The sequence below is a fragment of the Neopelma chrysocephalum genome, unplaced genomic scaffold (assembly GCF_003984885.1).
Source record: "Neopelma chrysocephalum unplaced genomic scaffold, ASM398488v2 Primary Assembly neopelma1_85, whole genome shotgun sequence".
Taxonomy (NCBI): domain Eukaryota; kingdom Metazoa; phylum Chordata; class Aves; order Passeriformes; family Pipridae; genus Neopelma; species Neopelma chrysocephalum.
In genome coordinates this window covers 3,657,940-3,685,620 of record NW_020897747.1, presented here as the reverse complement: position 1 = coordinate 3,685,620, position 27,681 = coordinate 3,657,940, and the positions used below count along the sequence as shown (strand labels likewise).

The 27,681-nt window shown below is 37.5% G+C and overlaps 1 protein-coding gene across 4 annotated transcripts; it reads left to right on the top strand.

Moving 5' to 3' along the window:
• CASP7 (caspase 7) lies at positions 1 to 23,679 on the top strand. Of its 4 annotated transcripts, none has more exons than XM_027692269.1 (7): positions 1 to 56; positions 1,336 to 1,440; positions 18,064 to 18,212; positions 19,058 to 19,186; positions 19,682 to 19,857; positions 21,377 to 21,515; positions 22,064 to 23,679. In XM_027692269.1, exons 2-7 carry the CDS (start codon positions 1,394 to 1,396, stop codon positions 22,285 to 22,287), a joined length of 864 nt encoding a protein of 287 aa, XP_027548070.1. In that variant the 5' UTR covers positions 1 to 56; positions 1,336 to 1,393; the 3' UTR covers positions 22,288 to 23,679. The 4 variants fall into 4 exon arrangements, with proteins under 4 accessions (XP_027548070.1, XP_027548067.1, XP_027548069.1 ...); XM_027692266.1 differs by having other exon boundaries at positions 7 to 56; positions 1,336 to 1,436; XM_027692268.1 differs by lacking the exon at positions 1 to 56 and adding an exon at positions 96 to 258 and having other exon boundaries at positions 1,336 to 1,436.
• The last annotated feature ends 4,002 nt before the right edge of the window (positions 23,680 to 27,681 follow it).

The window sequence follows — 27,681 nt, the reverse complement described above, 5'->3', positions numbered from 1 at the left end:
TCGCTTTAGGTTTCGCTTTCGCTCCTGCTCCTGCCTCGCCGGACCCCATCGCCAAGGCAAGACCCGGCCCCGACCCCCTCCCAGCCGCGGCCCCTCCGTCGCTCCCCCTGCCCCGCTCCCTTGCGCCTCCGGCCCGGCGCTGGTTTCCCACTCGCATTCCTGGCCGTGGATCTGCTTGCCCGGGGCAGCCCCCGCGCTTCCCCTCCGCACTGCCCCACCCTCGGCCTGCGCGCTCCTCGCTTCCTGCTTTTTAGCGAGGTGATTGAAAAGTGTATTTGTTGGTCAAAGCCGAATCTAGACCTCCACCTTTTGGGAGCTGCTCTTTCTCTAAGGGTGCTCCTAGACCTCAGCCACCCGTCGGGAGAGGTGCTGGCAGCCGTGGAGTCACTGGTGGCCCTTGAGCTGCTGCTGCAAAGTCTCCGGGGTTGGCTTTAAACTTGTGGTCGTCTCAGTAAATGGGTGATAAAAGCAAGTTTATTCAACTTAAATATGGAGAAGGGGTAGGAATCACTCTTGCTTTTCCTTATGAAAATCTGGAGCCAGAGTTGGACAAGATGGCTCAGCGCATCCTGCTGGGAGTGAAGTTGGGAATCCTGCACTCCCAGCTGCCCTGCACTTCTCTACCTGTGCTGAGCTGGTGCAGAGCATTGTGCTATCAGAAAAATGACTCCTTCTGGTAGTTTTCTGCCGGCTTAATGGTCTATATTAAATTAAAACCATCCATGGAAGATAACACAGGTTTTTTCACTTATGCACGTTTGGCTGTATATGTAAATGAAAACACGAGAGCTCTCTGGGTGATTCAGTCCTGGATAGAATTGCAAATACAAATATTTTGATGTTAGTTGCCCTTGCTTTCATCCCAATTACTTCTTTTCAGACCATGAAAAATTATCTGGGAATTACTCATAAGATTTTGTCAATGCTCTGAAGCACATGGTGTGATTGTTGGGACTGTCCTGTGCAGAGCCAGGAGCTGGACTTTGATGATCCTAGTGGGTCCCTTCCAACTCAGAACATTCTACGATTTTATTCTATGATTCTATTCTATGATTCTGTGATCTTTCACCGTAAAATTAATTTTAGTTCTGCTCTAATCTGCATTTTTGAGAGTGGCATTTGACAAGTTCTTTTGGTAACTGCCACAAAGCAATACAAACGACTGACCACGTGCAATGCCATGTCAATTCAGGGCCAAAAGTCTGTAGACACTGTTGCTTGATGGAATATTATAAAGTATATAACTGACTAACAACCTCACGTGTCTGGTTTAATGGTTTGGTTTATAGAAGTATTTCCCTGAGAAACATTACATTCTTGCACTTCTATTTGTAGATGTCGGAAGATCAGCACAGTGACCACTTTACTCAAGAGGGAGGTGAAGATGTAGTTGATGCAAGGCCAGACAGAAGTAGCAGATTCTCACTTTTTGGAAAGTAAGTTACTGCTTTTAATCCTGTTCTTGTTGTTGTATCAGCTGTCGTGCTACCCTTCTAATCATAGAAACATAAAAAGGATGGATTTGGTGTTCAGTTTACCATGTCCACAATGTCGTAGATGGTCTGGATAGGGAGAAGGTTTATGTTGTGTGGATTTAATGTATCTGGTCTGTACCTTAAAGCATTTCTCTATAGTATCTCCCTATAGGGAGATATATCTCCCATAAGTTTTATTTGGCAGTCAAGAGACCACTAAGTTCATTTAGCATCAATTATAGTCCTTCATCTTAAACATCACCCTTTGGTGGAGCTGGGAATTAAATATGCCATTAATTTTACTGCATTCAGCTCAGCTAATCTGCAGCATCACTGAAATCCCCTGCTGACTATTTAAGTTAGTTTAAAGCCTGGATGTGCCATCTAGGTTGTAGCACAAAGAAGCCTCACCAAGTCTACAGATGTAACCCCTTACAGAATACATGAAAAGCCTTTCATTCTAAAGCGTAGTAGTCTCACTGAAGCATAGGCTTTAATTAAATCAATAGGAAGCAAGAGCTATTTACTGCTTGCTGTAGTCCTGAAAACATGAGATCAATGTGATTGAAAATGCAAAAGATGAGAAATGAGCATGCAAAGTTTATAAATACTATTGAGTGTAAGCAAAAGGCTACTTCGCATTGGATTTAGTGAGATTTTGTAAGAGGTGTTTAATGCAAAGGCTAATGTATTTACAGAAAGGTTTCAATTTTTTTTTACTATTGGACGTTTACATTCAAGTGAGTAGTGTAATTCAGAGAAAGTACATGGAGAATATACTTTTTATTTTTGATGTTTACTCTATGAGTTTAGTAGGGGTAGCAAATCTGTGAGAGAAGTGAAGATGCTTTAGTCTTGGAAGACTTTTGATGTGCTGTTAAGAAAATCACTGTACTTTCTCTGTCTCATCTTATTATCCCTCAAATATGTTTCATGGTGTGTATGTCTTATTAATTTTAAAAAAATAAACAAATGTAACATTTGTTTCTATATCTTGACAAAGATTTTTCAAAGGTTTCTTTTAAACATTATGAAATGTGTGTTTTAATATTTGAATTGGTCTTCTTTATAAGAGGCGATATGCTAATACTATTATTAAATTATACAACTCAAAGTTAATAATTCCCGAAGGAAAGGCAATAATCAGCATTTCTCTCTTTTTTTTCTGTAAGAAATTTTTCAAATAATTTGAGGCATTCATCTTTTGGGAACTCCTTGAAGACACAATTTGAAACATTTTTCTTCAGAAGTAAAAAATTGCTCAGATTAAGTATGAGGTGACTGAGAAGTTTCAACTTGGATTTTGTAGGAAAAAATGTCTGAGAAATCTATCAGAGTTTCTTGAAGAAGGTGATGATTGCTTAAAGAGTAATGAGATGCTTGACAATGAAGGTCTTAAAAATCCAAGCACAGTGACAAGGTCTTTGTCTTATAAAAACTAAAGTTCTTTGGCCTGAAGAAAGATAGGAGAACAATGTCGGAAAATAAAGGAAGATAGGATATGATCTAAAATTGTGACTGTAATGAAGGAGAAAGTGAAGAGAGAATGATCATTCTTTGTGCCTGACAGGAAATCTAGGGGACATCCAATGAACAGCTCATGCAATAGGGTTAAAACAACTGGTAAGATGTAATTTTCACATAGTGCAGAATGCCATTGTAGAACTCAAAGTCATGGGATATGCACATGTCAAGATCTTAGATAAGTTCAGAAGAGATTAGATGTATTTGTGGAAGAAAAGTCCAGTGGGAATATCAATGTTAAAATCTTTGGTGCAAGATGTTCCTGTATCAGGTTTCTGTCAGAATAGGTTCTGTACCCAATTTCTTTTCTTTCTTTAAACTCTTTACTAATCAGTACCAGATACTAGGATAGATGTACTTTTACTTGAACCGGTGTGTCTCTGTGTCTTGATTGCCAAAGCTTCATTTCGTCAACATGAACCTGTAAAATAAAATGTCTAGAAAGGCTTAGAGGGACTACAATTTTGTTGTCCCTTTTTTTTTGTTTTAGCAACTCATTATTTATCAGCTGTGCAGTACTTTCAATGAAATTCTGCATTGCATTACATTTGTATGGATTAAAATATATAAGTCCAGTAAGAAAACAAGTAACTTGTGTTGTTAAATAAGCACATCAATTTTAATTTGAGAGAACAGAGTGGTGAGAAACTGAATTCAAAGCTGTGCAGAAAGACCAGCTGTTTCCAGTAGCTTCACAGCTTCAATTTGTCACTCTCTGGCTTTGACTGGAGATCCATCTTGTAAGAGCAGTAAATAGAATTGAATTAAAATCTTACTCTCACTACAGCATGTCTTCCTGGGAAGTCTGTGAGCCTCCTTTACCACAGAGGCCATAGGGCTCAGAACATGCCAGGGGAGGCAGGTTCTTCTGGCTGCTCAACAGTTTTGTTGTATGTATGTATTTCCTTCTCTTTGAAAAAGTGCTAATACTTAATTAACGTTGCAGAGGAAAAGCTGTTTGGTGGGGAAAAAGAGCTGGAAAAAGTTTGGGATTAACATCTGCCAGCAGTGTTTGGTGCCGGGTTTCTTTGGCCACTAGATGGCAGGAGGGTATCAATTTTCTTTGCTGCAAAGAGTGAACAAAAATAGGGATGCATTGCAGTGGAGCAAAAAGTTATGTTTCGTAAAGCAGAAATAGCAGGATACACTCTGGCAAGTCTGTGCACAACAAAATTTTAAAACACAGTTAAACAAAGATTAAGCTGAGGATTTCAAAACTGTATCTGTTTTTATGTAATAGTTAGAAACTAATAGAATTGTTCCCATAGAAATTTTTGTTTTCTATGCTGTGTGTGCTCCTGTTACACTTTCAAGGCTTTACAAATAGTCTCACTTCTTTATGGGGTGATTTAATATCTTCCATTTAGTATTTTTTGAGTTTTATTGGGCAACTCTATTAGGGAGATTGATAGCAGCAAACTTACTTTAGCGTCCAGAAAACATAATGTAACATGAAATGGAATAAAATTGCAGTTCCACTGTGTTAAGTAGAGCTAAGGTTTCTCTTAATCCTAATCAAAGTTGTTTTTTTATAAAAAAGCTGCATCTGGAAGTTCCCAAGACTTGTTAGACTTGAACTTGCACTGTCAATAATCCTGGCTGTTCATGGGCTTCATTGACAAAACATAGCGCAGAAGAGGGTGGTTGTGAGTAGTATCAAGGTACCAATTTTATTCTAATTTAATTGTATAGAGCCATTTGTCCTCTGGTTACTCTTATCTGCTCCAGCCCTACTGTCTTGTGTTACGATCAATATTCCCCTTCTCACATGGAAACAGAAAACATAATTTAAATATATATTTTAGAACTCTTAATTGTAACTTATTTAGTTACAACTGAAACTGTGAGATTTTGTAATGCCCTTAGTGGAGGCATGTAAAATACTGTAAGAAAGTCCCACTGAGGATTTTGACAGGCTTGTTACACAGCCTTATAGTCACCAAAAGCACTTCAGCTGTTTTAACACTGCAGGCTTTTCGTTTTGCTTAACTTGAAAGTCTCCTGGAAACATCAGTATGCATCTTGCCTTCTGTAGTTCAATGGTTGTGATTGTTATATTGTTATGATATCTACCAGGTTTGTAAACTAGTATTTAGATGAAAAATATTCATGGATATATAAGTTTCTTTTCATGTGTCCAGTGTTTATTTGGGTCACAGGGCATCCAAGTGGGGAAGCATAGATGTTACTGAAGCTATCTATTTTAACTTCATGGCCCTTGTCTCAGTATAGCCATATTTCTTAAAATAAATAGCCTCATCCTTCAAAGAATAAATATTCATTTTTGAGATTCAACGTCAGCTGAACCAGCTTTGGAGTTGTAACAGGTGTGGAATGTTGTCTTTGTTTCAGCTGTGCTCTTCTGTTGTTCCTCGCTCTTTTGGGAAGCTATTTTTCATCCACTTTGGATTGCTAACAGCTTATTTTTATATGATTTGTAAAAGAAATTGCTTTGCAGGTAGAACTTTATGAAGAAAAGTTTCAGAGTGCTGCAGATGCATATGTTTTCCAGAGTTGTCCATTTTTGATTTTTTGGACCATTTCAAAACCGTGGTCCTGATCTGTGGTGTGTTCATCCTGACAGGACACCAGGTACCCACCAAAGCCACTTCATCACTCCCCATCTCAGTTGAACAGAGGAGAGAAAAGACTCGTGGGTCAAAATAAGGACAGGGAGAGACAACTCAGCAATTACCATCTTGGGCAAAACGGACTTGACTTGGGAAATTAGTTTAATTTATTACCAATCAAATCAGAGTAGGGTAATGAGAAATAAACCCAACACACTGATCTTACAAATTAATTACTTGTTTTGTAGAAAAAGTGCTACTGCTAGCACGTTCTGTTTATGAAGAAACCGTATTGGCCTCCACTGCGTGAATATCAGCTGTTCCTGCCTTAAAATTAGTGTGTTCAAATACTGATGATTCCTGGAATCATAGCTCATCAGTTCTGTTATGGGTTTTTTGGTGTCAGAATATTACAGACCTCTCAAAGTAATTATTGCTTAGAAAAGTATCTCTTTTATCCTTAGACTAAAAATAGCAAGTTACTTTGAAACAAATAACAGCTGACGAATCATTATCTGAAGTTATGCTCTAGGCTGCAACTCACATATCTGAACTGACCTCCTATTTCAGCCTCATGATTCCTTTATGTCTCTAAGCAAATCACTCTGTGCCTTAGTCTGTCCTGTAAAAGGGTGATGATCTTTCCTTTTATTTGTCATAACTCCAAAGTCTATCATAATGTAATTTTAATTTTGTTTGGAGTATGTTGGTTCTGCTTAGCAAAAGCTAAATATCTGTATTTTATGTTCACCCCAAAGCACTGAACATAAAATTTCAGAAGTAATCTATAGCCTGTTCTTGCAAAGACAGTAAAGAGATTGTAATATGGAACAACAGGGATGTTTCATTTTTCTTACTCTCTTTAAAGTCAAAAGGGTTTTTTTGATTTTTGTTAATGCAATGTTTGTTCAATATGGAATTCAACTTCTGGGAACACTGCGGGAGTATTTAACAAGTGGAAATTCTGGTCAGTACTTGTACTTTCCCTCGGACACTTACTGGATGCACCATATAGGAAATGCCCAAGTACCTTGAAATAGTATCTAGTCTAAATTACAAGAACTCATTAATCCACAGTCAACATTTGTTTCTAGTCTCCTTAGAGATTTTATATTGTGAAGAACAGCAAACACTGGGTTATCCAGGAACGGTATCTGCAGCAATCACAGTCAAGTATCCAAATTACTTTTTAATGTAGTAATTTATTTCCTTCAGTACAACAAACTCTGGGCTGTATCATACAACATTTGGAGGACAGCTATTATGTGGTGTCCTGTTTAAGCTTTCAAAGCAGTCCAAACAAATTTAAGCCAAATTTATAATAAACCAAAACTGTTTAAGGGTAAATATTTAGGAAGTAGTTCTATGAATTAAAGTACATAGAGGTTTTGTAAACTATGCAAGTTAATTTGCATTATTTTCTCATAAATACTCATTGAGTAAATCTTGTAGTAATGATGGACCAAGAGGAAGAAGGACATATCACAAAGGGAAGTCTGCTGTCCCACCTCCATCTCAAAATCTGCTCTATTTTCCTCTACTCTTATTTAGGAGCAGTGATAGAATCAGGGCGATGGGAGCGTGTTTTCCACTTGTCAGCAAAGGTAGCTCAGGCCTGCATGACCTCAGCCTGCAGGGTGATGGCTCCGGGGGTTTGAATAGCCCCACAGAACAGTCCAGCGTGACCCACTGCTGACACATGCGAATCCTTGGGCCTGAGCACACAGAGCACCCTGTGTCACTCTGCAATGTAACCCTGAGCATGGTGGGCTCCTAGCATTAGCAAAGAACATTAGACTTCCTCTTGAGGACAAGCTGAAGCTGTTTTCAGATGCAGTGTGGAGTACCATTTGATGACGAGCCAAGGTACTGTAGAGTGTTATTTGTCTCCTTCCTTCTCTGCCACCTGTTTGGAAATCTCATGGATTGATACTCGAAAAGAGTTTAGTTTCAGTGCTTACAGCAAGCTGATTGTAACTCCACTGGCATTTTGCAATTGATAATCCTTTCCAGAGTGTTCTCTGAGAAAGAGCGTTTGAAGAGGTTGGTTTATTTTGAGTCATTTTCCAAGCAGTGCATATATTCCTGTTAACTGCTCTTAGTACCTATGAGAGGTAAGAGAAGCTTCTTTTTTTTGCATATAGTTGTCAGTTGCCTATGTACATTATACTGCCTAGGATATGAACATGCAAGATTTCAGTTTCCAGAACACCCACGTACGTGCAGGTTTTCCAGAAGTGAGCAGAAAGCCTTTCAGCAAGCCAAATTCTTTATTTGTAAAAAATTATCTTTTGAATGTTATTTGACTATGTTGTTGGATACAATATTGTGAGGCCTACACAGCAGATACCATGCAGCTAATTGGGAAGCTGAATCTGGATTACAAAGTGATGATTGAGAGTTTAGAACTTACTCTGTTTTGCAGGCATTACACCACAAAAATGTCATGTAGGTTATAAGTGATCCTTAAAATATTAAGTGCACAAAGACTAGGGCTCTGCTACCTTTTTCTTTTCTTTTAACTTTTGTGTCTTTTTGACTGCTGTGACGTGTGGACAATATTAGACATAAGTCTGTGTTGAAACCTTTTGTACAAAGTGCAGCTGGATTAGTCCCAGTGAACTTAGTCTGCTTCATTTGTATATAATAAATAAAATTGAAGCCATGGTTTTTATTTGAATTATATTAAGGCCATCACTAGCACATAATTAAAAGGAGAGGAAGACATATTTAGATGTAACTATCAGAACTCCAAAAGATATTTACGAAGTATGCCAGAAGTTGTGGTTTGAGCCTAGTTCTTTCAAACAGCTCGACTCTTTTCATTACACAATGAGTTTTCAGTTGTGCTGGACTGAGTTTCTCTGTTTTCCAGGTTCTTAGAGAAGGTTCTCCCTCCTAAATGGAGATGGGTCTGAAACTAAAATGGGACAAAAAAGCTACAAGAGAGTCTGAAAAATGTCTTATAATGAGGGATTTAAAATGTATTTAGTTCCTCTAACTAAAGTTGAAAGATAATTTGCTTGTACTATACAAATATATAGTGTGCTATATGAAGATATAAGTGATGGAAGATCAGAAGATAGGAGGCCCTTTTTCTAAGCAAAGAATTCATAAATTAATCCATAAATAGATCTTTTTAAAAAAAGATTAGGTATAAATCTAAAAGATATTCTGCACATTAAACAGAAGCTGCAGGGTTGTAGAAACTACTGAATTTTTGTTTGTGGCTTGCTTTGCAAGGGATCAAATGAAAAGTGTGCTCACACTCAGGTGAGTCAGAGCTGCAATTAGCACTACTACTGCTCACTAGTTGGTTTTCTTCACAGCTGAGATTGTTGCAGTTGTATGTCTTTGTGATAGGGGAGGCCTTGTTGGGTTTCAAGCTAATACACTTCGGAATGTGGTTTCAAAGGAATGTACAAATAGCCATTGCTGTAGTTCAGCTGAGTAGCTGCAATGTGATGAGCCGTGGTAGCTTGCCTGTTAAGCCAAGGTCCCAGAGACCTTTGGGGCTGTAAGATACTTTGGGGAAATACCATATTCTGTGAACTGCTGCCCTGTCATTCTTGCAGTTGATGTTAAATAATCATGTGCAGGCACTAGCAGTTTTCTCTCTTCAGTGAAGTTAATGTGCAGGAATCAAAGACAGGAATTTGTTTCTGGACTGAGATCCACTGTAAATCTCCACAGTGGACAATAAGAATGCCTTTGTTTCACAGATTTTTTTTCCAAGAGGCATGTGTCAGTAAGCTAACTCAAACACTGGACATAAACATTGTACAGGTGTACAAAATAGTGAGTTTTAAACTTATTCTCTAGTTTACTGTACAGAATCACAGAATGGGTAAAGTTGCAAGGGACCACAGTGGGTCATCTGGTCCAACCTCTCTGCTCAAGCAGAGTTATCCTAGAGAGTTATCCTAGAGAACTTTGCACAGGATTGTGTCCAGACAGTTCTTGAATATCTCCAGTGAGGAGATTACTTCTCTGGGTAACCTGTTCCAGTGCACAGTCACCCACACAGTAAAATTCTTCCTCCTATTCAAGTGGAACTTCCTGTGCATCAGTTTCTGCTCGTTGCCTCTTGTCCTACTGCTGGGCACCACCGAGCAGAGCCTGGTCCATCCTCTGACCCCTCCCTGCAGATACTGACAGACGTTGTTGAGGTCCCCTCTACATCATCTCTTCTTGAAGCTGAACAGGCGCAACTTTCCCAGCCTTTCCTCATAAGAGAGATCCTCCAGTCCCTTAATCATCTTTGCCACATTCCGCTGGACCCGCTTCAGTAGTTCCTCTCCTGTACTGAGGAACCCAGAACTGGACACAGCACTCCAGATGTGGCCTCACTAAGGCTGAGTAGAGGGGCAGGATCACCTCCCTGACCTACTGGCAATGTTCTCCCTATTGCACCCCAGGACGCCATTGACCTTCTTGGCCACAGGGACACACTGCTGGCTCAGGGACAGCTTGTTGTCCACCAGGAACCCAAGGTCCTTTCAGGTCACCCCCAGCCTGTGCTGGTCCATGAGGTTATTCTTCCCCAGGTGCTGGACTCTTATTTGCAATTTCATACAGTTCTTCTCTGCCCATCTTTTCAGCCTGTCAAGGTCCTTCTTAAAGGCTGCACAGCTCTCTGGGGTACCAGTCACTCCTCCCAGGAAAATATTGTCCACTGTTATCCCCCTGGGAAAAAAACATACTATCTTCTATTGCTTCATAAAATAAGTTTTTTTAGGCTTCATTTTGTGATGGGAAAACTAAGACCCAGAGATATGGAGTTACTTTCCCAATGGTACTCAACCGTAGAAGCACAATTTACACTCAGTTCTCCATCCAGAGTACAATCAGTTGAGTCTTAGTGGATAACAGAACATATGCCCCTATTTGAGTATTTTGGTTTGTTTAATACTTTTCATAAAGTTAATTGGGCAAAGCATAGCCAGCACGTAGCCGTAATAAATATATTTTATTTTGTGTTCTGCTGTTGGAGGTGATAAAGCATGCTACAGGAAACTAAGGGAAATACAAGGGTTTCTTTAAATAAATTAAAATGTTTAATTTTGCAAATTTTCTGTGAAATATGTAACAGTACTGCTACATATGTCATAACAAGAACAAAAGTAGGTTTTTAATATGATATGGTTTTACTGGACAAATGAACTCAGTGCAGTCTTGGGCAAAGAATTTTTTAATGATAGCTTAGGTCCATCCCATCTCTATTATTATCTTTGTAAGTTCAAGGAAATAATCTTGTAGTTTAACTAACTCCTTTCTTTCAAGATTGCTACAGCAATATATTCTGTTCGAAATTACTGTGTTTACAATTATTAGAAGAGCCTAGGGCATGGGTTTCCAAAGGAACAAGCAGTGCTACCCTAGTAGCTTCCTAGCCTTGGGTTCATTCAAGCAAAAGGCTTGAACTACTGAACTACTGAAGGGTAAATAATTCGGCCCTGTTTTTGAGGACATTTACAGACAGTCATTGTTGTATTGCCTGACTAGTCCTGTTGCTTTTAGTAGGCCTGCTCTCAGGAGGAAAGTGGAGCGTGCTCATCATTGTGGTGTTCCAGTAAGCACACTGGCCATTTCCCTTTATCTCCCCTTTCCAAAACTAACTTTCAAAGTTTAGGAATTTCACCAGAAGAGCATAAAAATATGCAAGGGCTGCACAGACTTTATATGTCATTGATAAATATGAACTTCAGACTCGAGTATTATCAGTTTAGTATGTTTCACCATAATTTTAAATTTCTTTAGCAGGCAAAACAAGACCAAGAGAGGGAACAGAAATCTAGGACCACTTGACTGTTTTTTTTGTTTTAATGTTCTCTCTGTGTGTTGTATTGTGCTGTTTACATTTATGTGCTATTCTAAATCACAGCTGTCAGTTTTCATGCCTTTTGTGTGAGACATCTGCTTGCCATAGTAAGCAAAAATAGGTGAACTAATGTTTAGATGTTATTGAGGAACTTTTATGTGCAGTTTTGTACGACCACTTTTCTTCTCTCTTCTAAATGGAGTCTTTCTGTTGCATTGAAATAATGACATTGATTTAATATTAGAAATTTTTAAAATTTTCTTTTGACATCTATCTGGAATATATTTTAGAAAAAACCTTCTAAGGACTGGTTATTTTGTTAGTGCTCATCTATCAAATTCAGTATTCACTTGCTAATAGCTCTCAGTAGGGAAACTGAAAGTATGCAATACTTACTTGAACTTCCTCCTATATGATTAGTGTTGTCTTTTTTCCTCTGGGAGACTTTTGTTTCAGCTATTGGGCTGTTTTTCAAAGGAGTCTGTGTTAAAGTGTTATCTGTCTGAAAGAAATGGAAATTGCACCTGTCATATGAGTATATTCACGAGAAAAGGTTTGTGAGGCCATAGCATGTGACAGATTGGAAACAGAATTGAGGTCTCTGAAACGCCAATGCCTTTTGCAGTGGCTCCTCAGTGTTTGCCATAGGCTTCCTTTACTGTTCCAGCATGTTGCCTTCTCAGTGTGCGACCCAGGATCACACCTTCAAATGCACTGTAATGCAGTGTTGGTATTTGGTCTAGACCTTGTGATTTAGTCTTTATGCCATATAATTTATGCCTTCTGGTTTTCAATAGTAAAGGAATATTCATTTTTATAAAAAACAGTTCAAGTAGTGACACATTCTTCTTGTCCAGAAATGTTGCTGCTGCCAACCTGATGCAATATTAATAGGAAAAGGCAACAGGGTAATCTATTATTTGCTTGCAGCTCTAAATCTGCATGACACTACCAAAACAGATCTGACAAAGAACAAAGAGTGTGCCTTAAAGAACTTAAGATCTAAAAAGCTCTAGTCAGGCTTAACAAGTGTCTTTTGCTTGTTATTGCCAATAGGTTTCAAGATTAAAAAGAAAATCAAGGAGGGGAGAGTGCAGAGTAATTAGGGGTGTACTAAATACAGTGAAATTAGACTGGATAAAAGTATTAAATCTGGATAAAAGTGTTAAAGCTGGTGGTTTGGAGAGAAGGTTATGTAAAAGTAAGACATACTAATGCATGATCATGCAAAAGCATCAGACATACAAATAGACAACTAATTATTGAGACTAAGATAGAAACAGAACAAAATGTTGAATATATTGAAATATTGAAAATAGTTGTCTGATTTATGAATTCTGTTTCCTTTTTTTTGAAGAATAGCTTTAAATTGGTGAATTTTAAATTTGTGAATTCAAACACATTCCTCTTTGCATTTTCATTGTTTTCTGTCTATCCTTTAACTATCTATTTAAGTAAATAAGTGCAATCCAGGATTTTTCCCCAGCAAACAGCACCTGTGATGAGCAGTAGTCACTAACATAATTTACACTCTGTGTGCAACACTGAAGGAGTGGGGTTTTTTAGGCAGAAAAAGCAGCTTAGAGCCACACAAACTGCATAAAAATAAATCAGCAATACAGGCTACACAAGTTTCTTCAGAGATCTTAAAACTAATGTATTGTCCCATACACTTACTCCACAATATTGTAGCTTAATGAGGAATTTATTGAAATGAAGCCTGTAAAGAGGTCCCCAAGTGTGAAAATCACAAGAGAAATATCTCAGTTGTTTGTAACAGAGTAAAGAGCATTGCAGTTTTAAGATACCTTGCATCCCACGACAAGAAGTATATAAAAGTCCTGGTGGATGTTGATGGATTACCTGAGAATATTTGTCCTGTGTACTTTGTCTTTGTACCACTGCTGTAATCTTGCCTGGACTCAACAGAAGGGCTGGCAGTGTGACAGAAACTGGAATAGAACTATTCTCCAATGCCAAAAAGCATTTGGACTCTAGAAGGGATCCTGACATAGTCAAAGACACCATATTTTTAAAGGCAAATTTTCTTTTTAAAAGGAACCTGTTATCAGTCATTCAAAAATTATGTATGATTGCACATTGTATTAAGGACAGAGTAAAAACTATCATAATGTTCTGAGATATTCCTTATCAAATAAAGCCCAATTTTACTGAACTGCATAGAGTAGAGTAAGACAGAGTTCTCTTCTTTCGTGTCTGTGTGAAATAAAAATGAATGGAATCAGTATAGCCTTTTCCACCCATCTCTGAACGCCAACTTCCTTAAATTGCATAGTGTCATAACTGTAGAATTTTTATCTGCTTACATTTTTCAGTACAGCAACAAAAGTCCCTAACTTTCCTGGGAGAGAAGGGTTTCAAAGCCTGGATATCCCTCTGTAAAATCATTTTTAGAGTTCACTTTCATAAACACATTAACTTCTCTTAGAAAACCAAACAAACAGAAAAAAACCCAAACAAACAGGAAAGTCCTCCCATTCTGTGATTGGGCAGTAATGATTGTAAAATTTGTCTTTATTCATCTAATCCTCTACCTGAAAGGCTATTTGAGTGACTGTTTATTTTCAGGGAGAGCTGTGTCTTCTGTGTGCTAAGTGTCACATTGCTTTTAAGGCCAAGCAGCTCATGTTTTTAGAAGAGCTCTATTGTCTGTCATTTATTATCATCCTCTTTTTAATAATTGTTAATGTTGAGGTTAATTGAATGAATTGGTGTAGCAGTATCTACTCCAGAGATTGTACTCTTGTCCTAATTTTTCCCTTTTTTCCACTCTTCTCTTGAGAACTTTCCCTACATTATGCTGGTATTCTTCCAAGGGGAGTCCATGTAGTTACAGCAAACCAGAATTGCAGGAAGGTGTCAGTAGAAAGGAAGCCAAAGGAGAGAAAATCTCATCTGCTAAGGCACGCTGCTTTATTTTATTTTTTCTAAATAATATTTAGGTGTAGTTAAATGTTATTAGTGGTATTTTTATCCTTAAAGCTTGAATCATAATGAAATCATAATTTACCAAAAGCATAAGAAAAAAGAAAATTCGTTGTGATAGATAGCAGTCCTGTAGACAATCGAGTCCACTACAGGTGCAAGTGATATATCTCCATGGACTGTGACAGAATTTTAGCCACTCATGGTGATAAGAAATTTGACTGTTACTATTTAAAAGTTCAATTAAAAAATGATAAATGGTATGGATAACTTTAGGTTTATATTTGAAAAGTGAGAGGATGATGATAATAATAATTTTCATAGGGTTGACACTGATTGAGTCCAGACTTGATGAAATCACATTCCCAGACATATTGTTGTCAAGCCTAAGGCCTGGAATTATAGACACTGTAAGGGTGAAAATGTGCAAGCTCTATGAGAGTGCCAGAGTGGAGTTTCACTTTTGCTGAACTCTTGACCGAAGGGGGAGGACATGAAATATGTGAGAGCATTGACAGGAAAAATATTTCTGTCTAAGGGAAGGATCAGTGACCACTAGTGGAGTGAGGAGTTATGGCACAGTTGTAATTAGGAGCTGAAGAATGAGTTAACAGTCATGAAATTCAAATTTTATTTCCCAGAAGAGGGAAATAAAAGACACTGGATGTCAGACAAGCAGAATGAAATAAAACTGAGGGCACATAGTTTAAGACATTTTATAACAGCAGAAAACTAACCTATGGAAACCCTTTCAGAAAATACAGTGATTAGAAAGCTTAGTAAGAACAACAGCAGTAAACATTTATATTTACAGGTGTCTAGTTCAAAGTTAAGAAAATAAAGCTTTAGGCTTTCAGTCATAAGCCAGCCTGTCACTGACAGAGCATTTCCCTTAAGGACTCATTATTTACAAGGTCTGATTTAGCTTATTGAAACTGAAGAGGTGGACATTATACAGTCAGTTTATTCCAGCCAGGCAATTCCCATATTGCATTATGTTGGCACAGAAAACAGAATCTTCAAAAAAGAATTTCTATCTGGACTGGAGGCCCAGGATAAGTACACTCCACAACCTTTGCTTCCTTATTCATTCAGTTTGGATTGATACCAAAAGATTTCTGGAACTTTTTGTTGTCTGCCAGTAAAGAAATGATAGACATAACCCTTCAAAGCATGCTGTGGTTTTTTAGTATCTCATTAACCTGTTCAGCTTGGGAGGGATCATTAGAACAAAGCCACAGCAGCCTCTGTAAAGGAATGGGGAAATGATAGTTGTGTGCACTACGGTGCTGCCAAGGCTTGTCTGTGACATTTGACACTGACCAGCACAGAGCTTCTGGCGTGCCTTTGAGAATACCTGCAGTAGTAGCTACATCCCTTAAACTCACGAGTATTTCTGCATGAATGAGTGCAAACTATTGAACTCAGAAGTGAAGTGGTTTCAGAGAAGTTGTGTGACTGTGTTATTACGCCACTCAACCCCAGCAGCTATTTTCAGTGAGGCTTTTTGTGGGGTAATGTGGCTGCCTGATTTCTGGACTAGAATTAGATTACTTCCAGCATTTTAGGACAGCAGACAGTGCAAACATGATACCATACTGCTGATGTGGATCTGTCCCGAGTGTTCACAGCTGTTCATGAGTTGGACATAAACAGAAATGTGTGTACAATCCCCTTGAAAATATCCTATTGTGTTTTTATAGCCACTGTTAGTCATACAGCTTTTTCAGGAAATCAATGAAGCCAGATAAATCTGTAGAAACTTGAATTTGTGGACTGAGGAAATGCCTCTTCATTGACCTGAGTGCTTATTTGTTGTTTTGAAATTTCTTTTTCTTTCTTTGCCAGAGTGCTGTCTGATGATGAAGGGCTGGGGCAATTTTATGTTAAAATAAGAATCCAAGATCTCTTTGAAAGCCAGATGTAATATTAGCATCATACAGCTCTGAATAGTTCTTGAAAATGGTTAAAATCTTCTCTTGAGGCAAGGCATATTTAATTATTGCTCCCAGAGCCCTCAAGAAGCAGTATGCAAGGAGAATACCGATACTTGCATTTTGTAGGGAAAAAACCCCTGTGTTTACAGAGTATCAGACAAAATCCTCAAGTAGATATGATTCAATATCTTGTTTTGTAGTCTCTCAGAGAAGTCTAAAAGAGGAGATGATATTAGGATAGTCACATGTAAAAAGAGTGCCAGGTGCAGCTATTTAATTTGGCCCTGTATAACAGAACATGACAACACTCAAAGATAAGAAGAAGCTGTTTTAAAATTGAATTGAAGTACTGTTTATACATGATGAATCATTTAAAGAAGGATTATTATAGATTCCAATTAGTCTTGTCCATTAGTAATAGAAAAATACACTGAAAGCTAAAAGACAACCATTGTTAAATCAGGCAGGTAAGAAAATAGATTACCTAATCAACATTTAATTGGTTCACAACAATCTCATGTCTCTATGCTATTATTGAAGCAAAGAACTTAGTAATTCTTTAGAAAGATGTCAGAGTTAGAAGAGGGAAAGTATCTAAATTAATGGAAATTATGGAAAAAATCTAATTTTGTTAAAGCCAACTGTGTTATACAGTTCTTTGTGCTGTGAAAGTAGGTCGTATTTTCCTCTCAGACAGCAGCAATAAATGCTATTGGAAGCAGGATACTGGACCAAATAAGAGAGATGCCAGTAACTTCTCCTGCCCTTTTCTGAGTATTCTTTCTAACTGGGCTTGCTCCAAAGCTTGCTTATAATTCTGAGGTTGAATCAGACCCTTTATAGGCTCTCACTGGCTTCAGTTCTGCTTGAGGAGATCTTACCAACAACTGAAGCCACCTGCTTGGACCAGAAGTCCACTTCTCAAAGCAAGTACTGATGAGTTCCTCATGCTTATACATCAGTCGTGCATGCTGGCTGTCATTTATATGGGTTTATTACTTCATTTAGAATAAATTGGTGACTAATGTCTATGCTATCCCTTTGCATCTCTTTCTAATCCAATCTTAAGACTCCTGTACACAGCAGAAAAGTCAGTACACAGTCACATAAACAGAGAATATTTATTAATATAAGCAATTAATATAATCCATTTTGCTTTGGGCTGGTTTTTCATGGGTTTTATTTGAAGTGAATTTCAGGTATTGATGATTACATTGAAATGTGCTTAGGTTTTGCATGAGTTCAGAATGCTATTTGGCAAACTAAATTAACACATGACTTGCTCACATTTGTAGCCTTTATCAGTAGAAATTACCTACTGCTTAGTCTTAGTCTTCAGAGAATTCAGGGATGATGGTGACTGACTAAACAAATCTTACCATACCTCTGAGTAAATGGCATGTCTTTATGTGCTTGGAATAGTTAGTACAGGAAATCTGTTTGTCCCTTCATTAATTACTTATAGTAAAAGTAAAATATGTCCAGAAACAGTTTGCAAAAGGTTATTGCCAATCTGACTTCGTGTTTGGGTCATTTGTTTTATCTGTAGGTCAGGATCTGTGTATCCTGGTTTTGGCTGTAGTCCACTCTAGAGTTTTTTTACCTCATCAGAATCCAACCACACACACTAATCACTTCATGGAAATCACAAGATCTTTATGCCTTGAAGGAAGAAAACAAACATTAGAGAAGGAAAAACATTGGGTAGGGCTGCACGAATGGTTTGAATTACGATAAATAGGCCATGCATGTGACTGGTCACTAACAATAATTTTATTTGGTTCACCTAGAAAAAAGAAGAATGGAGAAGAAGAGCAGCCAAAGCCCTCCCTCAGTAATCAATACCGAATTGTTACACCCACATTCCAATATAATATGGACTACAAGAAAGTTGGTAAATGTATTATTATAAACAACAAAAATTTTGAGGACAAAACAGGTAATGTTCTTCCTCTGAAGATACACATTAGAGAGCATAATCAATATGCATTTTAATTTTAGGACATGGAATTTTAATGAATGTATTTATCCTTTCTGATAAATGGTTGTTCCTAAAACTTTTCCTGTTCTTTAAAACTTACATTAGAGTAACTCTTTTCAACTTCCTTGCAGTATATGTTTCAAAGACCATGTCTCCTTGCTCTACCAACTTCAAACTAAACCTTTATCCCAGAGTTTAAGACTATGTTGTTAAAATTTGAACTTTGGCATCTGCAACCCATGTTATAAATTCTCTGTCCCTGAGCTACAGCTATGAGCTACAAAAGCTAATAGCTGTAGCTGTGCTCTGTTCACACTCCTGCATTTAACTTTTCAGACCACATATGGTTTCAAAGTGGACAGATACTTGTGTTAGAATGAACTTTACAGGATTTTTCCTATACACTTGGCAAACACACAGATTTGTTTTCTGCAAAGATTGTATATCAGTTATTTTTATTGGGTATCACAGGGACTCTTTTCAACAGTTTTTCCATGGGGTGCTGTATGCCTGTGTTACACTGCATAACCAAAAGGAGATGAATCATCCACAGAGGTCTATGTTGCAAGGTGCTGGAGGCAAGCCAGCATTTTTCAGGATAAGATATGTGTTTACATTGACCGTTGCATTATTTTTAAAGTCTCACAATTTGTTCTCTTTGCTGTTAGAGGATTGTTTTAAAAACATGTCACCATGACATTGTTTAGGTTTACCAATTATAAACCTAAAAATTTACCTTTGAACACGTGAATTATTTTGAGTTGTGTAATGTGCAGTCAAGCGTATTCTTTGTTTTCCGGCAGGAATGGGTACACGCAATGGCACCGATAAAGATGCTGGAGATCTGGCTAAGAGTTTTAAAAACTTAGGTTTTGAGGTTTGTACGTACAATGACCGAAGCCGTGATGACATGGAGAAATTACTGAAGCAAGGTAAAAATTTAAAATCATAGAATAATTTAGAGTGGAAAAGACCTCTGGAAGTCACTGAATCTTCTGCCTTCTCAAAGAAGGTTACAGTAGAACAGATTGCTTAAGCCCCATACATACAATTTTCTGTATAGAAGGATTTGGTTTCTGAAGGGATTAGGCTTAATTCCCTACCTCTTTCTCCAACATAATTCAGAAATGCACAGTGTTCTTGTGATCACCTGTCCTGGGTGTTAGGTGAAGAGCCTTGTCATATTAGATAATGAATCCAGCCTGTTGATTCCAGCGGGCCAGACTCAGAGTCAAGTGAAGGATGTATCCTTGTATTCAAGGTACTCATCACATTGTAAAAACTGGGTTGTGTCATCTTTATCCACTCCTTCCCGTGCCTTCCAGTAGAGGCCCAGTGTATATTTAGTCTCAAAAAAATGTGTTTGCTAAATATAATTGTCATTTAAAATGTTGCTGCCTTTTGACTAAGAAGTATTTGATTCATAGCTGCTGAGGAGAATCACAGTGATGCCGCTTGTTTTGCCTGTATCCTTCTGAGCCATGGGGAAGAAGGACTCATCTATGGCACAGATGGACCCATGGCTATCAAGAGTTTGACTGCACTGTTCAGAGGAGACAAGTGTAAAAGCCTTATAGGCAAACCCAAATTATTTTTCATTCAGGTAATAGCCCTAAGGTAAAAAGAGTATCCTACTGCTGCAGTGGGGAAAACATGCTCTGTTGGTTGTCTTCTGCTCTAGAAGAGCCCCGTGGGTTAATTTACTGAACATTGCTGGAGGTGTTGGGAAAAAAATGTGTTGAGAGAAGTTGTCTATGGGTGACTTGTATTGTTTGTTTTTAAAAGGTAATTTATATATAAGTTTCACAGATGTAAAGAACATTATCACTGTAGTTTTGTACATGGTTCCTCCTGGTAATATATGAACTTCAAAGCAGAAAGATAAACTCCTCTTGTGCAGAGAGAGCTAAGGACAGTACCCTATTATCAATAGCAATAATACTGTCCATGTCTCTTTGAATTATGGTTGCCTCTACAAATTACTGAATTCTGCTAAAAGAAATATTTTTCCCTTCCTCAGTAGCCTAAAAATTTATATTGCATTTTTAAATTATTATATAATAATTGCAAATTAGTTAAACTTGTGAAGACCACTGTTTCAAACTTTAACTGACATACCACAAGGATGAAGTCTCTCTTTTATCATAGTATTATATATGTATAGGACTTGCAGCAGATGTGGTTTTCCCTAAGCTGTTCTGTCAATTAATCCTCAACCTCAAAGTGAAAACTGTGTCTATTTTAAACTCTTCATACTACTAAAATGATGTTTCTTTTAATTATAAGTTTGGAATGATTACTTCATAGCCTTTAAAATTATCCTAATAAAGGCTAACCAACCCTGCTACATAAGCCAGTCAGACTGTTACTCTTTTGCAAGAGCTGTCAGTCTAACTACTGATCAAGAGCTGAAACTTAACTACCTGGGCTGTTGTGCCAGTGTACCCTTTAGCTGAACCCATGATTAGGAGAAAATTAAGAATAAAAAAAATGGAAAAATATTAAAAATGCAATATACTTGAAATGAGTGGTCAAACACTAGAACTAGTTGCCCACACTGTAGAGTCTCCACCTGTGGAAATATTCCAAACCCAACTGTACATGCACTTGGGTGGCTGTAGCTGTCTCTGGTTGAGAAGGGGAAGATGGGACTAGATGATCTCAGGATGTGATTTTGTGAAATGCAGTGCTTCAACAGGGCATGTCAGGAACCAATGACAATGTGTAATCCACTGTAAATGGCCAGAAGTCCCACTGCACAAGGCAGTGCACAAGGCATTATGTAATAATTGAGTTCTGAGAATGACTCTAGACTAGTAAAAATAATTGTGGTTAGAATAAAATAATGCTCCCCTGGCACTTTGACAAACAACTGAGCTTCAACACCTTTACCTCCCTTTACTGTATGGGATGTATATTTTAAAATGGTTAAGCCAGTAACTTTATCACTGAACAATTAGGTATCCCCAAGAATTGCATTTCTGCTTCTAATACATGCAAAGTATTAGATATACATACATGCTTAAAACTGAATCTATTAAAAATATTGATGAATACTTATTGGTATAACACTTTTTTTTTCTCCTTATTGGACAAGTTTTATTTGTCTTCTCTGCTTTCAGGCATGCAGAGGCTCTGAATTTGATGAAGGTATACAAACTGACTCTGGACCTGCAAATGACACTCTGGAAACAGATGCCAACCCGAGATACAAAATCCCAGTAGAAGCAGATTTCCTGTTTGCATATTCCACAGTGCCAGGTAAAGAAAAGAGGGTCAAGGTGGAGATACAAGCCAATCATCCATGCTGATTGGATTGTAGATGGACCCTCATTGATGACATATTGTACATTGATGGACAAAACACAAAGGCCCAGTGTACATTGGGCCAGTGTGTTGTGTCCACCCCTTTGACACTGGCTGCACAGGAAAGGGGAGATTACAGATGGCAAAGGCAATACTGTTTTCTCGGAATCCTGCCCTTCCATGTCCCAGTTTAGTAAGTGTGTTGAATATGTGATGAAGGCAGGAAGAGGAACTGTTACAACACAAAACTTATTCTTGGAGAGGAAGCCTGTGAAATCTTACTTCTCACAGTTTCCCAAATGCCAAAATGTAGGATGGTGCTTTAGTAGTGTGGGGTTTGGAGAGCTAATACACATTATTCTCAACTCTAATGAAGTAGGGTATGTGACACAGGTGATAAGAGTTAAGCTTTCTTTATATGGATTTTTAATCTTTGCCCAGAATCTTTCACACAAAAGAGCAAAAATAATCCTCTGTACTTTCTTACTCGTCTTTTCTGTAAGGTTATTACTCCTGGAGAAATCCTGGAAGAGGCTCCTGGTTTGTGCAGTCTTTGTGCTCTGTGCTAAATGAGCATGGAAAACAACTTGAGATCATGCAGATCCTCACACGGGTCAACTATGTGGTCGCCACCAATTTTGAATCCCAGTCGGATGATCCACGCTTCAGTGAGAAGAAGCAGATTCCCTGCGTGGTCTCTATGCTCACGAAGGAACTTTACTTCTGAAAGTGTATTTTAATGCAGCCAGCAATGAAAGATCAGGATATAGTGTTGGGTGGAGATTTGACTATAAACAGGAGTAAACACATTTTTAATAACAGAAATGTAATAACACTAGATTTTTATATTGTATAAGCTCGAGTATCTGATGGATGGACAATATGCAATATTTTAAAGAAGTAAATGCTGGGGGGCAGCCTGACAGCTGTTAGGAAAAAGAATATGGTTGACTGCACATTTACAGAACTCAAAATTATTGTATCTTGATTTCCGTTAGTGTGGCTGTCATGATTTTTGGCTACTGAGCAAGTTCTGAGAATCACCTTCCTGGCCCATAAAGTTTTTTTCCAGAAAGCAGATTGTAAATTAAGAATAAAACAAAAATTCATGAGACTCCTTCTCTTTTACTGCTAGCTCATGGAACCATAATCTCCTCGGAAATTTCCAAAGACCATCATATTATGGGTATGTCCAGTGACAAACAGTTTGTAGCTATTTTAAAGGGTGTTTCTTAGTCTAATTTCCTTTTAATGAACATTAGTAATGAAGGCTAATGGTTGCTCTGTGCTTAACCTGGAAGTCAATTTACTTAATTGTCACTCTAGCATAAGATGAATATATTAAAAAATCAATATTTATAGGTGATTTACCTGAACAATATGGAAATGTAACAAATAGAAAAATTAAATTCAAAACCCTTGTAAAACATTGGCAAACTTTATTTGGATGGTGCCTTATTAAAGTGCCATTATAAAGATTTTTGCCTTGCAAATGACAATTGACTGATAGGACAATCTGAAACAGTGGTATTGCAGTTTTTCTGCTTGCAGAAAGGAGAATGTCTGCTTGTTGATTCAGAATTTTTGAATCCTCGGAAGGTTAATGGCAAGGCTTTGTTGTAAAACATTAAAATTTAATGTTGAAATGATAGAATTATATGTTCCAGTAACAAATGTATGTTTAGATTTTACTTCTGTTTGTGAGGAGTTTTGCCAAAACTGTAAATGCTTACTTGAATCAGAAACCAGAAGTGCCTTCTTAGTTACTGTATGGTCTTGATTTTGTGTTCCAGAGTTAACGTTGGTGATGTTTATATTCCTACTTTTTATATGCTCTTTATAGTTGGTAGCTAGCTCACAAAAGTGAATTTAATTATTTGGTTAAACTGATAAATGATGAGTTGTTCACTCTTTTCCCAGTTAATGTACTCTATACTCTTTTGCAATCCTCTAAGAAAATAAGTGCATACTATTAAGGCCAAGTTACAAAATTGTTAAGTTTATTTTCTTACAAATACTGTGACATAGTGAGACGTATATATTTTTCATAAGTCAAATTTACAGTTGTTTAAATTAAATAAATTGTTGTTTTATGAACATATTGAGCATGACATCAATAAAGGCCTTTTTTTTTTAAATTTCCTGTGAGTGTCTACATGTTTGTCACTCAATCTGGTGAAGTGAAAACCAACCAAAAGTACATCCCAGTACCTTTGTCATTCAAGAATGCACATGGTCTCTGGCATCTTTTCAAGAGGAGGTTTAGTGTCAGTTGAAAGGTAGAAAAGTAACTTGGCATTGGGTGACTTAGCTCGGGCAGGCCAAATCCTCTCTTAGGGTAAAACAAAGTTACTGAAAATATTTTAATAGAAGTACTCTGATCTACCAGTGATCTACCATCTTGCCCTTTATACAGTAAATTGTACAGTGGTGTAACAGTGGATATGAAAATATTCTTCCCATTACTTCTGGCAAATAGCTCCGTCTTAAACTATTTTCTGGCATTAGCAATATTTGTGGTTTACCATGAGAGATGAGTCCAGTCAACATTTTGGTATTGATTACTTCTCTGGAAGCTCTTTCATGTCTTTATAGTTTGTTAGTGTTTATTTGCTTAAAGTTTAGCCTGGTTTTAAACTTCTGTTAACAATATTCCCGTTTCTAAAACCATCCTTTTATTCAGATACATTGTAGCTCTGAAGCCAGAGAGCCTTGGGAACAGTCAAGGAGCGAGTAGGGTCTCTGAAACAGGGCAGTTTAATTTTTTTAATAATGTAAAGGACTGTAACAGTATAACAGGTAAGGAACACGTTTCCTCTTGTGTGGTGCTTTTTTCTTTAATGTTCTTTGAGAATGATATTTTATTTTTAAAAAGCTTTACAAATTTATCTTAGCTTGGAAACACTGGGGAGATATAAAAATTACTAAAAATAGTCCCTGGTCAAGCCTACAAGGGACTGCCGAGGAAGAATCAGAGTTAACAATACTGAGTTTCATCTATGAGTAAGAAAACTATTTTCCTTACTGGACTTGTCTAAAAGAAAAAGAAAAAAAAGGTGGGCAGCAGGAGCCTGTGTCAGATTTTGTTATACATTTACCATGATGGACTCTAAATGAGGGCAGCTTGGGACTTTCTAACTAATAGGAGAAAAAGTAACTGTCTGTCTAAGAAAACAGTCAAAGTAGGAATGTTATTTGAAGCTCTTCAGTGCTCTAACGTGGCAAGCCAACAAGGCACTCTCAATGTTTGCAAGAGCTTTCCTGGCAGACCAAAGGTTTCCTGGAAAAAGCTGATGGTGTGGCACAAAGGAGCACAACAATTCTACCTGCTGGCTGACAACAAAAGGAAGAAATGGAGGCTGTATCTTAACCTTCAGGCTAGTTCTAGGATATGAGATATACAAACATCAGCATAAAATACACAAAGATGCTGCTGGAGAGGAAAGATAACTTAGAGTAGTAGTGAAACAAAAAAAATTCTCTTGTGTCAAGACCAGTGTCTCTGCTAGATGGAACATTACTTTAGATCAAAAAAGCATTAGTATTATTTAAGAAGAAAATTTCCTACTGACAGACATCACCTCTGACTGGAGATGTTTACACGCTGAGGGCTGTGCCAGCCCAAGAGCCTGAAGGAACCCATTCAGAATGGCTCCTTCACTCGAGCAAGGCCAGGTAGTTGAATACTAACTTAGAAGCTATAGAGCATTTTAGCTTTTTTTTCCTGATCAAATTTAGAATTATTTTCTATCTAAAGGCAATTCCCTTGACATCTGCAGGATTAGCCAAATGGTTTACTGTGTAAAACCACTATCATTAATGATATGCTGTTTCTGGAGAGAATCCCCAAAAATTCGTTTATTATAACCAAAACTTACACTGACCCTACAATGAAGTACATGGTCATGATACAGGCAGCATAGGAAATCCTGCTTCACTATTCTGTGTTTTAGAAAATGCAATTCTTTAAATCTAGAGTTGGCTACATTTTACGGTGCTTGTGTGATCTTTCAGAGTTCTTAATGTTATTTTATCTTCCAGTCATGGGTGGATATTATGCTTCAGACACAGCTCAGGGGAAATGAAGGGGACTGTTCAGAAAGCTGAACCAACAGAAACAAGATGTCTCCAGGGTTTTTTCTGTATGGGAGACATTTATCACTGCCTCAAATGTTCATATTTTTCATTGCTTGTAAGTGAATATTAGTCTTCTGGATTTCCCCTCTCCAGAACAGTCTTTAATTTGCTTCCCATGCAGAGACAGGCATTTCCTTGTGGGTCATATTTCAGGATGTTTGTGTTTCTACATGGACTATAAGAAGGCAGTCACAATGCAGGGCAAGTACATACTCTGTTTTGCTGCAGGAGGCGATACAAGGAATCTGGATATACTTAAAGGTGTATTTCTCTAAAACCTTCTTCACCATGAAGTCATTTTGCCTGTAAGTATTAACACAGGTTGTTTACCTGATCTTGGTATTATATTTTTGAAGTTTTATAATAGCTTACGTCTTAAAAATTTAAAGCATTTTATTTGCGTTTTGACTGAAGTGTCTCATTGCATTTCAAAAGTTTGAAGCAATCAAATCTCTCAACGCCAGGCATACAAAAATCTGAGGGGGTATAATCATGGAATTGGCATTATCTATTTGGAATTAGACATAACTTATTTAAAATGTTGCTTTCTGTTGAAAAGACAATTAAATGTAGCAGTTAAAAACTTTTCCCCAAAAAATGCAGAGTGAGAGAGCACAACTGTAACCTCATGGGTGTTTGTCTTCTCACCTGCAAATCTTGACTTTCACTGACATCCAGAGGAGACTTTTATCCTGTCATAGGTTTTTGGAACATTGTTTTGTAATGATTGCATCGCTTGCCAGTCGAGGTGACTCAGTCACACTGAACAGAATAATGCATTGCCTTTCGTTGCAGCCCCGGGCATGTGCCTCTACCATTAGCAAATTGACTTTGTGTGTAGTCATTTTTAGTTTTGGAAATTGCTTTTTAGTCCTTTTTTTTTTTTTGTAGGCATTAGATAAAAACCCTATAAGTAAATTTTTATAACAGTCAATCACAGCGTTTGTACAATAAATCTTTCTCCCAAAAAGGCAAAAATTGCTAAGGTTTCCCTAAAAAAACCTCCAAAAGTACAGGCAGAAATGTTCTGCAAAGACCTCCAGTGGACCTAAGTTTTCAGAGGGTCATTCTCATTTACAGGAGGTTTGGAAGTCTATAGCTTTAGTTATGTGTCAGAGATAACATTTTGTGTGTAACCCACCCCATTTCTGAGCACCGGTCCTGACAGTACCATGTTTACTTTTGATACCATGGGGTAAATCACTGGAGAAACAGAAGCAAAGGAAAGCCCTTAAATCTCTCAGTCCAGCCAGGGAGCTCAGCAAGAACTAGAGAACAGCACTTGCAATCCTTCACATTTTCCCAGGAGCAGCTCTGCAGCTTCAGTGGCACATGTGGGTCTGTGTAACCTCCTTGTAGCTAACAAACAACTTCCAGCCAAGATTTGATTTTGCAAAGAATTTTGGGGTAAGAAAAAGGGAATTTTTTGAAAAGATATTGTATTAAGAATACTACAGGCTTGCAAGTTATTACAATTGCCGTAGTATTATTACTGTATTTTCTGCATAGACTTCAACCTCCCTAGGCCAAGCTATGCCAGTTTTACATTGGACTCTTCACACTGGAAAAGCAGTGCCAGAACCATATGTGGGTGCAGTATTCCTAGGTTACAGATGTTGTGTCTAGCGCAAAAGAAAGGGCAAAATGAAGTTCAGATGGCAGCTCTCACCATTTATAGTCAAATGATCCCTTTGACTTATATAAATGTATAATATTTATTATTTTTTATTTTATTATTACATTATAATAAATATAGCATAGCATATAACATATAATTTAATCTATAACAAAATATTATGTGTAATAACTATTATAATTATATATATAATTAAATTAGATATTTTCCTATGGTTATCTTATATAGTTAAATCATCAGTATGAAAATTAACACTTGTAAGATATTTGCTATTTTCTCAGCAGCAACCGTGTGTGCAGTGAAATGCTGCTCAGCAGCAAGCAAAGTGAAAGGAATTAGCTTCAATAT

What these genes read in the sequence shown, in the direction of transcription:
- CASP7 (XM_027692266.1), top strand. Translation starts at nt 1,336, where the DNA reads ATGTCGGAAGATCAGCACAGTGACCACTTTACTCAAGAGGGAGGTGAA. An exon ending in AAATTTTGAGGACAAAACAG is followed by an intron (nt 18,213 to 19,057) that starts GTAATGTTCTTC and finishes GTTTTCCGGCAG; the next exon opens with GAATGGGTACACGCAATGGC. An exon ending in GGAGAAATTACTGAAGCAAG is followed by an intron (nt 19,187 to 19,681) that starts GTAAAAATTTAA and finishes TTTGATTCATAG; the next exon opens with CTGCTGAGGAGAATCACAGT.